Source organism: Pseudorca crassidens, chromosome 18, assembly GCF_039906515.1.
Source record: "Pseudorca crassidens isolate mPseCra1 chromosome 18, mPseCra1.hap1, whole genome shotgun sequence".
Taxonomy (NCBI): Eukaryota; Metazoa; Chordata; class Mammalia; order Artiodactyla; family Delphinidae; genus Pseudorca; species Pseudorca crassidens.
Genome location: NC_090313.1, coordinates 33,201,979 through 33,216,910, shown reverse-complemented (window position 1 = coordinate 33,216,910; position 14,932 = coordinate 33,201,979). Strand labels below are relative to the sequence as shown.

At 38.9% G+C, this 14,932-nt stretch overlaps 1 protein-coding gene across 3 annotated transcripts in view; it reads left to right on the top strand.

Annotated features, from left to right (window-relative positions):
• PIBF1 (progesterone immunomodulatory binding factor 1) overlaps positions 1 to 14,932 on the top strand; it is a 212,723-nt gene that overhangs the window by 8,605 nt on the left and 189,186 nt on the right. For all 3 annotated transcript variants that reach the window (XR_010937036.1, XM_067713708.1, XM_067713710.1), the window contains exons 3-5: positions 7,332 to 7,432; positions 10,244 to 10,442; positions 13,141 to 13,260. Coding sequence is in view for 2 of the 3 variants with exons in the window: in XM_067713708.1 (XP_067569809.1) it covers positions 7,332 to 7,432; positions 10,244 to 10,442; positions 13,141 to 13,260 (420 nt within the window). In the remaining variant the exon portion in view is untranslated. The remainder of the gene's footprint in view (positions 1 to 7,331; positions 7,433 to 10,243; positions 10,443 to 13,140; positions 13,261 to 14,932) is intronic.

Below are 14,932 nucleotides of genomic sequence, written 5' to 3'. Positions count from 1 at the left end.
TCGGATCACATGGAGAGGACTGGGGTTGGCTGCGTGAACACAGCCTGAAGCAGTTAGTGCACCATGGCTAGCCAGGAGGGAGGCCAGGAAAAAGCCTGGAGCTGCCGGAGAGACAAGAGACTTTTTCTTCCCTTTTTGTTTCCTGGTGCACGAGGAGAGGGGATTAAGAGCGCTGCTTAAAGGAGCTCCAGAGACGGGCACGAGCTGCGGCTAACAACGCGGACACCAGAGATGGGCATGAGACACTAAGGCTGCCGCCACGAAGAAGCCTGTGTGCGAGCACAGGTCACTCTCCACACCTCCGTTCTGGGGAGCCTGTGCAGCCCGCCACTGCCAGGGTCCCGGGATCCAGGGACAACTTCCCTGGGAGAATGCATGGCACGCCTCAGGCTGCTGCAATGTCACACTGGCCTCTGGTGCCGCAGGCTCGCCCCACACTCTGTACCCCTCCATCCCCCCGGACTGAGTGAGCCGGAGCCCCCGAATCAGTGGCTTCTTTAACCCCGTCCTGTCTGAGCAAAGAACAGATGCCCTCCAACGACCTACATGCAGAGGCAGGGCCAAATCCAAAGCTGAACCCCGGGAGCTGTGAGAACAAAGAAGAGAAAGGGAAATCTCTCCCAGCAGCCTCAGGAGCAGCAGATTAAATCTCCACGATCAACTTGATGTACCCCGCATCTGTGGAATACATGAATAGACAACGAACCATCCCAAATTGAGGAGGTGGACTTTGAGAGTGAGATTTATTATTTTTTCCCCTTTTCCACTTTTTCTGAGTTTGTACGTGTACGCCTCTGTGTGAGATTTTGTCTGTTTAGCTTTGCTTTCACCATTTGTCCTAGGGTTCTATCCGTCCATATTTTTTTTCTTTTTTTACGTTAAAAAAAATTTTTTTTAATAATTATTTTTCTCTTTTAATAACTTTTTTGTTTTACCTTACTTTATTTTATTTTCTTTTATCCTCTTTCTTTCTTTCTTTCTTTCTACTTTTTCTCCCTTTTATTCTGAGCCATGTGGATGAAAGGCTCTGGTGCTGTAGCCAGGAGTCAGTGCTGTGCCTCTGAGATGGGAGAGCCAACTTCAGGACACTGGTCCACAAGGGACCTCCCAGCTCCACATAATATCAAATGGCAAAATTTCTCCCAGAGATCTCCATCTCAACACCAACACCCAGGTTCACTCAACGACCAGCAAGCTACAGTGCTGGACACCCTATGCCAAACAACTAGCAAGACAGGAACACAACCCCGCCCATTAGCAGAGAGGCTGCCTAAAATTATAATAAGTCCACAGACACCCCAAAACACACCACCAGACGTGAACCTGCCCACCAGAAAGACAAGATCTGGCCGCATCCACCAGAACACAGGCACTAGTCCCCTCCACCAGGAAGCCTACACAACCCACTGAATCAACTTTAGCCACTGGGGACAGAAACCAAAAACAATGGGAACTACGAACCTGCAGCCTGTGAAAAGGAGACCCCGAACACAGTAAGATAAGCAAAATGAGAAGACAGAAAAACACACAGCAGATGAAGGAGCAAGATAAAAACCCACCAGACCTAACAAATGAGAGGAAATAGGCAGTCTACCTGAAAAAGAATTCAGAATAATGATAGTAATGTTGATCCGAAATCTTGGAGATAGAATGGACAATGATAGTAAAGATGATGCAAAATCTTGGAAATAGAATAGAGAAAATGTAAGAGAAACATTTAACAAGGACCTAGAAGAACTAAATATGAAACAAGCAATGATGAACAACACAATAAATGAACTTAAGAATACTCTAGAAGGGATCAATAGCAGAATAACTGAGGCAGAAGAATGGATAAGTGACCTAGAAGATAAAGTAGTGGAAATAACTACTGCAGAGCAGAATAAAGAAAAAAGACTGAAAAGAACTGAGGACAGTCTCAGAGACCTCTGGGACAACATTAAATGCACCAACATTCGAATTTAGGGGTTCTAGAAGAAGAAGAGAAAATGAAATGGACTGAGAAAATATTTGAAGAGATTATAGTTGAAAACTTCCCTAATATGGGAAAGGAAATAGTTAAGTCCAGGAAGCACAGAGAGTCACATACAAGAAAAATCCAAGGAGAAATACACCAAGACACATATTAATCAAACTGTCAAAAATTAAATACAAAGAAAACATATTAAAAGCAGCAAGGGAAAAACAACAAATTACACACAAGGGAATCCCCATAAGGTTAACAGCTGATCTTTCAGCAGAAACTCTGCAAGCCAGAAGGGACTGGCAGGACATATTTAAAGTGATGAAGGAGCAAAACCTACAACCAAGATTACTCTACCCAAAAGGATCTCATTCAGATTTGATGGAAAAATTAAAACATTTACAGAAAAGCAAAATCTGAGAGAGTTCAGCACCACCAAACCAGATTTACAACAAATGCTAAAGGATCTTCTCTAGGCAAGAAACACAAGAGAAGGAAAAGACCTATAATAACAAACCCAAAACAATTAAGAAAATGGGAATAGGAACATACATATCGATAATTACCTTAAATGTAAATGGATTAAATGCCCCCACCAAAAGACACAGACTGGCTGAATGGATAGAAAAACAAGACCCATATATATGCTGTCTACAAGAGACCCACTTCAGACCTAAGTGAGGGGATAGAAAAAGATATTCCATGCAAATGGAAACCAAAAGAAAGCTAGAGTAGCAATTCTCATATCAGACAAAATAGACTTTAAAATAAAGACTATTAGAAGAGACAAAGAAAGACACTACATGATAATCAAGGGATCGATCCAAGAAGAAGACATAACAATTGTAAATATTTATGCATCTAACATAGGAGTACCTCAATACATAAGGCAAATACTAACAGCCATAAAAGGGGAAATCAACAGTAACACGTTCATAGTAGGAGACTTTAACACCCCACTTTCACCAATGGACAGATCATCCAAAATGAAAATAAATAAGGAAACACAAGCTTTAAATGATACATTAAACAAGATGAACTTAATTGACATTTATAGGACATTCCACCGAAAAACAACAGAATACACATTTTTCTCAAGTGCTCATGGAACATTCTCCAGGATAGATCATATCTTGGGTCACAAATCAAGCCTTGGTAAATTTAAGGAAATTGAAATTGTATCAAGTATCTTTTCCGACCACAACGCTATGAGACTAGATATCAATTACAGGAAAAGATCTGTAAAAAATACAAACACATGGAGGCTAAACAATGCACTACTTAATAACGAAGTGATCACTGAAGAAATCAAAGAGGAAATCAAAAACTACCTAGAAACAAATGACAATGGAGACACGACGACCCAAAACCTATGGTATGCAGCAAGAGCAGTTCTAAGAGGGAGATTTATACCAATACAATCCTACCTTAAGAAACAGGAAACACCTCGAATAAACAACCTAACCTTGCACCTAAAGCAATTAGAGAAAGAGGAACAAAAAAACCCCAATGTTAACAGAAGTAAAGAAATCATAAAGATCAGATCAGAAATAAATGAAAAAGAAATGAAGGAAACGATAGCAAAGTTAAATAAAACTAAAAGCTGGTTCTTTGAGAAGATAAACAAAATTGATAAAACATTAGCCAGACTCATCAAGAAAAACAGGGAGAAGACTCAAATCAATAGAATTACAAATGAAAAAGGAGAAGTAACAACTGACACTGCAGAAATACAAAAGATCATGAGAGATTACTACAAGCAACTCTATGCCAATAAAATGGACAACCTGGAAGAAATGGACAATTTCTTAGAAATGCACAACCTGCCAAGAATGAATCAGGAAGAAATAGAAAATATGAACAGACCAATCACAAGCACTGAAATTATAACTGTGATTAAAAATCTTCCGACAAACAAAAGCCCATGACCAGACAGCTTCACAGGCAAATTCCATCAAACATTTAGAGAAGAGCTAACACGTATCCTTCTCAAACTCTTCCAAAATATAGCAGAGGGAGGAACACTCCGAAATTCATTCTACAAGGCCACCATCACCCTGATACCAAAACCAGGCAAGAATGTCACAAAGAAAGAAAACTACAGGCCAATATCACTGATGAACATAGATGCAAAAATCCTCAACAAAATACTAGCAAACAGAATCCAACAGCACATTAAAAGGATCATACACCATGATCAAGTGGGGTTTATTACAGGAATGCAAGAATTCTTCAATATACGCAAATCAATCAATGTGATACACCATATTAACAAACTGAAGAAGAAAAAAAATACGGCCATCTCAATCGATGCAGAGAAAGCTTTTGACAAAATTCAACACCCATTTATGATAAACCCCTTGCAGAAAGTAGGCATAGAGGTAACTCTCCTCAACATAATAAAGGCCATATATGACAAACCTACAGCCAACATCGTTCTCAATGGTGAAAAACTGAAACCATTTCAACTAAGATCATGAACAAGACAAGGTTGCCCACTCTCACCACTCTTACTCAACATAGTTTTGGAAGTTTTAGCCACAGCAATCAGAGAAGAAAAGGAAATAAAAGGAATCCAAATCGGAAAAGAAGAAGTAAAGCTGTCACTGTTTGCAGATGACATGATACTATACATAGAGAATCCTAAAGGTGCTCCCAGAAAACTACTAGAGCTAATCAATGAATTGGGTAAAGTAGCAGGATACAAAATTAATGCACAGAAATCTCTTGCATTCCAGTACACTAATGATGAAAAATCTGAAAGTGAAATCAAGAAAACACTCCCATTTACCATTGCAACAAAAAGAATAAAATATCTAGGAATAAACCTACCTAAGGAGACAAAAGACCTGTATGCAGAAAATTATAAGACACTGATGAAAGATGATACAAATAGATGGAGAGATATATCATGTTCTTGGATTGGAAGAATCAACATTGTGAAAATGACTCTACTCCCCAAAGCAATGTACAGTTTCAATGCAATCCCTATCAAACTACCACTGGCATTTTTCACAGAACTAGAACAAAAAATTTAACGATTTGTTTGGAAACACAAAAGACCCCGAATAGCCAAAGCAATCTTGAGAATGAAAAACGGAGCTGGAGGAATCAGAGTCCCTGACTTCAGACTATACTACAAAGCTACAGTAATCAAGACAGTATGGTCCTGGGACAAAAACAGAAAGACCGATCAATGGAACAGGATAGGAAACCCAGAGATAAATCCACGCACGTATGGTCACCTTATCTTTGATAAAGGAGGCAGGAATGTACAATGGAGAAAGGACAGCCTCTTCAATAAGTGGTGCTGGGAAAACTGGACAGGTACATGTAAAAGTATGAGATTAGATCACTCAAAGTTAAGCTCAAAATGGATTAAAGACCTAAATGTAAGGCCATAAACTATCGAACTCTTAGAGGAAAACATAGGCAAAGCACTCTGACATAAATCACAGCAAGATACTTTTTGATCCACCTCCTAGAGAAAGGGAAATAAAAACAAAAATAAACAAATGGGACCTAAGGAAACTGCAAAGCTTTTGCACAGCAAAGGAAACCATAAACAAGACCAAAAGAGAAGCCTCAGAATGGGAGAAAATATTTGCAAATGAAGCAACTGACAAAGGATTAATTTCCAAAATTTACAAGCAGCTCATGCAGCTCAATAACAAAAAACAAACAACCCAATCCAAAAATGGGCAGAAGACCTAAATAGACATTTCTCTAAAGAAGATATACAGACTGCCAACAAACACGTGAAAGAATGCTCAACATCATTAATCATTAGAGAAATGCAAATCAAAACTACAATGAGATATCATCTCACACCAGTCAGAATGGCCATCATCAAAAAATCTAGAAACAATAAATGCTGGAGAGGGTGTGGAGAAAAGGAAACACTCTTGCACTGCTTATGGGAATGTGAATTGGTACAGCCACTGTGGAGAACAGTATGGAGGGTCCTTAAAAACCTACAAATAGAACTACCATATGACCCAGCAATCCCACTACTGGGCATATACCCTGAGAAAACCATAATTCACAACGAGTCATGTACCGAAATGTTCATTGCAGCTCTATTTACAATAGCCCGGAGATGGAAACAACCTAAGTGTCCATCATCAGATGAATGGATAAAGATGTGGCACATATATACAATGGAATATTACTCAGCCATAAATAGAAACGAAAATGAGCTATTTGTAAGGAGGTGGATGGACCTAGAGTCTGTCATACCGAGTGAAGTAAGTCAGAAAGAGAAAAACAAATACTGTATGCTAACACATATATATGGAATTTAATTTTAAAAAATGTCAAGAAGAACCTAAGGATAAGACAGGAATAAAGACATAGACCTACTAGAGAATGGACTTGAGTGTATGAGGAGAGGCAAGGGTAAGCTGTGACAAAGTGAGAGAGTGGCATGGACATATATACACTACCAAACGTAAAATAGATAGCTAGTGGGAAGCAGTCGCATAGCACAGGGAGATCAGCTTGGTGCTTTGTGACCACCTAGAGGGGTGGGATAAGGAGGGTTGGAGGGAGGGAGACGCAAGAGGGAAGAGATATGGGAACATATGTATATGTATTACTGATTCACTTTGTTATAAAGCAGAAACTAACACACCATTGTAAAGCAATTATACTCCAATAAAGATGGAAAAAAAATAAAAATAAAAATGATGTCAGATAAGAATAAGCAATGGAGGAGATATATCAAATATGCGTGACTCAGATTTTTTTGCTTTGGAGACCAGGGAGATGTAAGGAATATAAGATAAGTGAGGGTGATGACTAGGTTCATTTTGGACATTTATTGCAACACCCATGTAATCAATTGAAGATGTATAGTAGGCAGAGATTATAGATGGATCTGAGGTATATATTCAGGGTCTGGCCAGGAAATAATTAGCTGGGCAAGGCACCAGCATAAAAATTCCAGTTGTCAAAGGGTTTTTCACTTAGATTAGATTAACGGGAAAAAATGATCTTAATGACAGCCTGGCAAAAAAACATTCATAAGGCAGCAGATTCAAAGCATAGTTTTTTTGTTTTTTGTTTGTTTGTTGCGGTACGCGGGCCTCTCACTGTTGAGGCCTCTCCCGTTGTGGAGCGCAGGCTCTGGACGCGCAGGCTCAGCAGCCATGGCTCACGGGCCCAGCTGCTCCGCGGCATGTGGGATCTTCCCAGACTGGGGCACAAACCCATGTCCCCTGCATCGGCAGGCGGACTCTCAACCACTGCGCCACCAGGGAAGCCCCAAAGCATAGTTTAACAACCATTTTTATGAACAAACAGAAGGTTTTATTAAATGATAAATTTGCGAACTGACCGTATAATTTATCTTTTTCTCTTTTTTAAGATTGAAGAATTGGAAGAGAAGCTTAATGATGCACTTCACCAGAAGCAGCTACTAACATTGAGATTAGAAAACCAGTTGACTTTTCAACAAAAGGATGCCAGGTAAAAGTTTTAAAAAGCAGCAATACCGGGCTTCCCTGGTGGCGCAGTGATTGAGAGTCCACCTGCCGATGCAGGGGACACGGGTTTGTGCCTCGGTCCGGGAAAATCCCACATGCCGCTGAGCGGTAGGCCCGTGAGCCATGGCCGCTGAGCCTGCTCGTCCGGAGCCTGTGCTCCGCAACGGGAGAGGCCACAACAGTGAGAGGCCCGCGTACCGCAAATATATAAATAAATAAATAAGTAGCAATACCTGTCTAGCAGTTAGTAATGTCATTACGTATTCATGCATGTGATCGTAAGCTAAAATAGAGAAATCTTCAATCAAAGACGGTAATAATTTTTACACCCAGACTGACAAAAAAAACTACTTGATACGTACACAAAATTCAAAAAGCCAGAATTCAACATTCATTCAACAAATATTGCCAGTGTCAGTGAACCATAAATGACAATGGAAGCTCTCTAAACTCACCACCACTTAACTGGCTGTCTGGATTAAATTTTTCATTTGCTCTGTAGAACATACTGATATATTCTTATGGCCCATTGAATTCTTCTGGGTTAATGTACCTTTTGTTTGCCTACATACTTCCTCCAGCTCAGTTGTGTGTTTATGCAGAGTCTGTTGTGTTTACTCTCAAATATGCCTATGCCAATCATACTTATTATACTTACATAATCATACTTACACTTAATTAAAATTATATTTTAAAATGAGTACAAAAACATGTCATTTATTTGCAAACTATAATGAATTCTTTGGAAAGATTCAATTAAAGCGAGTGACTAAAAATCATCAAATTAAGTGTAAGCAAGAGGTGTTTAGAGATTAGGGGCAAAAATCAAATCCATAAAAAGTATCCTCAGATTTCCCAAGTGTCTTTTCAAAAGGTCTCCTGCCATTGTAAAGAAATCAGATTTGGAAATCATGAAAAATGATTTACAGAAAAACAAAGCATATCTCCATATTACAAAAAATCTGTACCCTATGTAAAAAATGTTGCCAGTGAATGTTTATGTCTATATTTTAATTAGTTGTAAATGTGTAAAGTAGGTGTCTTTTCCCTTTATAAGATCTTACTCTTTAACTGATATTTTAAAAAATTATCAGACCAATTATCAGCTACTATCTCATTAGATAAGTGGTTCTCAAATTTTAGCATGCATCAGAACCACCTGCCGGGCTGAAAAAAGATTGTTGGGTCCCACCCTCAGATTCTGATTTGAGTTGGGCCCTGAGAATTTGCATTTTTACCAAGTTCCCAGATGATGCTAATGCTGCTACTGGTTTGGGGATAACACTTTGAAAACCACTGCATTGGATAATAGGACTTCTACTCTATTTCTTTAGGCACTGATCAAATTAAATGAAGTGGAGAGGGCAGTAGGAGACTATTGCAGTAATTCTCTTGATAGCTGATAGTGGTAAAAAGTGGTTGGATTCTGAATATATTTTGAAGGTAGAGTTGATAGGATGTCCTAATGGATTAGATGTGGGGTTTAGGAGAGAAAGAGGAATCAAGGATTGTACCAACATTTTTGGCCTGAATAAATGAAGGGATGAAATTGCTGTCAACTAAAGATGGTTGGGGGTGGTGGTGGGATGAATTGGGAGATTGGGATTGACATACATACACTAATATGTATAAAATAGATAACTAATAAGAACCTGCTGTATAAAAAATAAATAAAATAAAATAAAATTCAAAACTAAAGATGCTGAAACCATAGCGGAATAGGTTTGTGAGAGAAGAGCAGGAGTTCAATTTGGAACATGTTAAGGTATAGTTGTCGTATTAGAAATCCATGTGGAGGTATATGAGAAGTCTGATCTAGAGATATAAATCTGGGTCATTAGGATATAGATGGTATTTAAGTCACGAGACTGGATGAATTCCCCAAGGGAGTGAACACAGACAGAGGAGGGAACTGAGTACTCCAACACTAAGGCAAACTAGATAATAAGACCGAGAAAGTGCCACCAAGAAAATAGGATAAAAATGAAGAGGAAAAAAATAGGGTGTCTGGGAAGCCAGATGAAGAAAGGAGGGAGAGATCAGATGTCTCAAGTGCTATTGATAGGGATCATTAGCAATCTGAATGTTACCAGACCTGATTGGCCTGGGTTTAAGAGGAAAGGCATTGAAGAGAGCACATACAGAATACTTTAGAGAAACAAAAGGGGCAGTGAAAGGGGGTCAAAAATTGTGGGAGCTTGTTTGTTCATTTAAGACAGGACGAATAACAGCATGTTTGTATGTTGATGGGAGTGATACAGTAGGAGGGGGAAAAATCAGAGGGTGCCTTCCTGCTCAAAATTTTTGGGTGGGCAACTAACAATGTGTACTACATGGATTCCTTGAGAAAGGCGGTTGATTATGTGTGGATTACTGATTTCATTACCTCATTGGTTGAATGAATACATTATGGTGGTTCAGTGTTGCCATCTTAAAGAGGTATACCTTGAAGTACCTGGATAAAGACAAATGAAAATTACTTTAATGAGTAGGGTCCAAAGCAGGTATATAAGATTTACACCTTAAGGAGAAGACATGTATAATTTTATAATTTGAATTTTAAATGTTATTAAGAACATTAATTTTCTATTTAATAATTTATGTGGCTACACATTCAGTAATTAGTGTAGCATTGTCATTTCGTGTTTAACTGGTTAAGTCAGCATTTAGTTGGAGCCAAAAATACTATTAAGCTTCTCATTTCTTAATTTTATGTTACTATAAAAAAGGAACTTTGAGAAAATTAGATCTCAGTGATTTTTTTAAGCTTGCTATACATTCTCTCCTAATGTAGAAAATATCAAGAACTAATGAAACAAGAAATGGAAACTATTTTATTGAGACAGAAGCAACTAGAAGAGACAAACCTTCAGCTAAGAGAGAAAGCTGGAGATATTCGTCGAAACCTGCGTGACTTTGAGTTGACAGAAGACCAATATATGAACCTAAAAGGTCTTCCGGAAGATCAGCTTTCTATTCCTGAATATGTGTCTGTAAGTGTCTTGTATCATTAAAAAAAAAAAAAGAATGCATATATTTCCAGACTAAAATTTGCCATTTCTATAGTAGCCATAACTTTTTTTTTTTGCCATAACTTTTGAAGTACCTAATTGATAAATTATTTTATGACTCTGATCTGAAGTGAGTGAATGGTGTTCAGATCACCAAATTTTAAAGGGTCTTGGCCATTGACCTCCAAAGTCAAGCAATAAATAGGGCTCTAAAGTTAATGGCTGGATAATCCATAGAAATGAATTATTTTATCATAAACTGTGGCAGTTTATAATGTTCTCAAATGAAAAATTATAGAGATAACAGATTAGTGTTTGCCAGGGGTTAGGGACATTAAAGAAGAGGGGAGTGGTGTGATTATAAAGGGACAGCATGAGGGCGATCGTTACGGATCTAGGTCAGGATCTCAACTGCAGTGTTGGTTACACAAGTCTGTATGTAGGATTGATCTATGGCAGTGTTCTCAAATCTTTCTGATATCAGCATCCATTTACACTCTAAAAATTATTGAAGACCCCAAAGAGATTTTGCTTATATAGACTATATCTGTTAATATTTACCATATTTGAAATTAAAACTGAGAAATTTTTACAATACAGGAATACGCAAGTACACACTTTATTAGCCTTAAGGGCGATGATATCATCACACATCATGTAGCCACCGGCAGACACTTAATGGGCATAAGATTAAGAGTAAAAGAGGCAAAAAATATTAGTATTACTAGGAAAATAGTTTTGGTCCCATGGATTTCCTGAAATGGTCTCAGAGTGGCAGGGTGGGACCAGGGCTCTCAAGAGCACACATCTCACACAAACTGCAAGTTTGTGATATACAGAGGTCATTTCACCCTAAGAGGCTTGATTTTTTTCATCTGTAAAAGGGTTAATAATAATAACAGTGCCTTTTATTCAATAGCTTGTCATAATCTATGATGAAAAAGAATCTGAAAAAGAATATTTATATGTATAACTGAATCACCTTGCTGTATAGTGGAAACTAACACAGCATTGTAAATCCACTATGCTTCAATTAAAAAAGAATAATAATAACAGCAACTTTCTGTTGAGGTAATTGTGAAGATTAACTATGAATTTGTATGTAAAATGCTTAACACAGTGCTTAGAACATAGTAAACACATAATAAATATTATCAGTTCTTTTTGCTGTAGTGGTTGCTACTCTTGGTTCTCATTTGGATAAGGCTTCCAGATTAATGATTTCCTACAAAACGGAGTACTGTTTTTTGTCCAGCTTTTTATTTAACATAACTTGAACATAATCGTTTTGCCCAAAGTACTGTCCAAAACCAATTAAATATCTCAAGTGCTGTCATTGAGGCTTTAGCCATTGTAGATGGAAAGTATCCCATTAGTGGCAGGCATACATATTTTTGTTCTCTGATCTGTTAATGTTCCTTGTCTTATCTTTTGTTTTCAGACAGTACCATCCTAACTAGTTAATTATACACAGGTTCATTGTGTCAAGTACTAGCCTTAGGACTTGCCTCTTACCAAATATGGTACTCCTGCAATACAGCAATACATTAAGGAGTTTCAGACTGTATGCCTATACAATAAATAGTCCCTAATTGTCCTCTCCTAATTTGCTGATAGCTTAGTTTTGTAGGAGCTTGTTAGTTGGAACACTTTACTAAGTTAAGGCAGGCAAATTCCCCTGAGAGAATTATGAGTGGGAAGAGAGGTCTGAACTGAATGGAACAGTGACATGAAAATACCTCCTGATTCATCCTGATTATCCCTTCCACAGCGGTGGTAGTAAGTAGATTTCACCAAGAGCCTGGGGTGTAGGCTTTTCCTATATTTAGGCATGGGAGACAGAGCAGTGCACAAACCAGACAAAAATTCCTGTCCTCACAGAGCTTACATTCCAATGGAGCAACACACACAACAAATTAAGATATGTAGAACGTTTGTCCTAAATGCTATGGAGAAAAGAGCAGGAATGAAGAGTGAGGATGCTATTTTAAATCAGCGTAGGGGAGGGAGTTCCCTGGCGGTCGAGTGGTTAGGACTCCATGCTCTCACTGCCAAGGGACCGGGTTCGATCCCTGGTTGGGGAACTAAGATCCCACAGGTGGCGCGGCCCCCAGAAGAATCTGGTTAGGGAAGTCAGGGAGGGTTTTACTGATAGGGTGATGTCTGGTCAGAGACCAGAAGGGAGTGAAAGCATGAGCCGTACATTTATATGTGAGAAGAGCTTTTCCATCAGAGGAAAGAGCAAGAGCAAAACTCTGGAACACTTGATGTGTTGAGGAAATAACAAGTGGATAGTGTGGAGTGAGCAGTAGTGGGAGGTAAGGAGTAAGGAGAACATGGAGGACTGATAGAAGAGAGGAAAGAGAGACCGTGTCACAGGTGGGGAGTTACAGATAATCTGGGCCTTGAGGGGACTTAATTGAACATTAAGACTTAATGAAGTATTAGTGGTCAGGGACAATTAAAGACCGTCTTGTATCATTTTGTACAAACAAAACTTTATATATAATAAATATAATTTATATAATCTGAATATATAATCTGAAACTCCTTAACACTTTCCTTTATTATCTTAATACTTTTCCTTGTAGTACTGATAATTGAGAGTGCTGTTAATTAGCAAATTTTAATTGTAATTTGGGTCTCGAGACTGCTTATTAATTTGATTTTTTTTTCAAAGATTCGGTTCCATGAACTAGTGAATCCATTAAGAAAGGAAATCTCTGAACTACAAGTGAAAAAGAAAGACCTGGCCGAAGAATTAAGTGAAAACAAGGGTCAACTGAAACAACTGACTGAGGTTTGTATAATTTTGATCCCTGGTGTGAAGAAGCTCCAAGAGGTCCTTAAGATTTGTGATAGGGAATATAAAAATCAGTGAAAGAAAAATGGAACTCGGGGATGCTGACTGCTGTGATTCTTCATAAGTAGTGGGAAGGAGGTGAGACTGGAAATAGCCATCTTATTTTGGCAGGGTACGTCCATGATATTGGCCGTAATCCCCGGCTGAGTGTTTTGTTGTTGTATCTCATTTCATTCTCAGTTCTTCATTACAGATCCGCCCTGTTGGTGATAAGAAAGGGAGCCCTTGTCCATTTATAAGTCATTTTGCCTCTTCATCCAATACAGTTAGCTCTCCTAATACCTGTTCAGAGCACATGCACTAATGTTAGCATCCACCCCACTGATGCCTTGTGCTGTGCTAGGTGCTGGCAGCAGTGAGTACAAGAGAGACAGTGCCTGCCCTTCCAGAGTTCAAATTCTAGTAGGTTGGAGTTATACCTTAGATGATATCTTGACACTCATTCTTTGTGTGACCTTGAACAAGTCATTCAATGTTTCCTGCTCTGTCAAATGAAGAAAATAATACTATTTGTCCCATTTACTTCATTGAATTGCTCACAATTCTGTTTCAAAGTAAAAATGTGATTTTTAGCAAGGTTGCCTATAAACTATTTTGTGTCCTATTTCAAGGGCAACTTTTACCAAAGATCTGTTATCCAGAAATAAACAATTATGATTTAATTCATATTTTGATGCTCTGATTTGCTGCACTGTTAGTGCTGGATGGAATCTACTTTGGTCATTATAGAGCCAATATTACAGGCAAATGAAGGCTCAGCTTCCATCTGCTCATAGGAGCATTGAAGTCATCAGGAGTGATGCCAGAGAGGCCGATGTGCTGATGTGAACCCTACCACAGGGGTCTATTATGGTGGTTTTTTTCTGCTGCTAACCTGCCACATTGTGCAGGTAAACTGTTTTGCACATTTAGAAAAATAGCTCTTAACTTTTAAAAAATTTGCATCTGAAGTCAAAATAATAAAGGACAAAGAAGACCTCAATTTGGCTACTAACTAATTTTGCAACCTCGGGCAAATCATTTAATCTCCATTGTCTCTGTAGAATGCCCAGGATGGTGATGGTGGTGGCAGCAGCGGTGGCGGTGTGCCACATGGTTCGTTAGAGACAAGGCAGATAAGTTTTCAGGCTTAGTTCTGCAGCACCTTATGGTACGTCAGTGTCCCTCAGGGACTTCTTATTTTTTAGAGGGAGGACTGGAGGAGCTTTCTATCCTTGTTTCTATCAAACCACCTCTATTTTTTTTTTTTTTTTTTTTGCGGTACGCAGGCCTCTCACTGTTTTGGCCTCTCCTGTTGCGGAGCACAAGCTCCGGACGCGCAGGTTCAGCAGCCATGGCTCACGGGCCCAGCCGCTCCATGGCATGTGGGATCCTCCCGGACCGGGGCACGAACCCGTGTCCCCTGCATCAGCAGGCGGACTCTCAACCACTGCGCCACCAGGGAAGCCCAAACCACCTCTATTTTAATCTCTTTTGACATTTGGGGATTCTAAGAGTACCTTCTCCTGAACAAAGGATTCTTTGGACCAAAAAAAAAGAAGGCTTGGATCTCTAAAATTATCATTAGTATGTGACATATTTTTACTGTGTGGTAAAGCAAGTCTTTCTA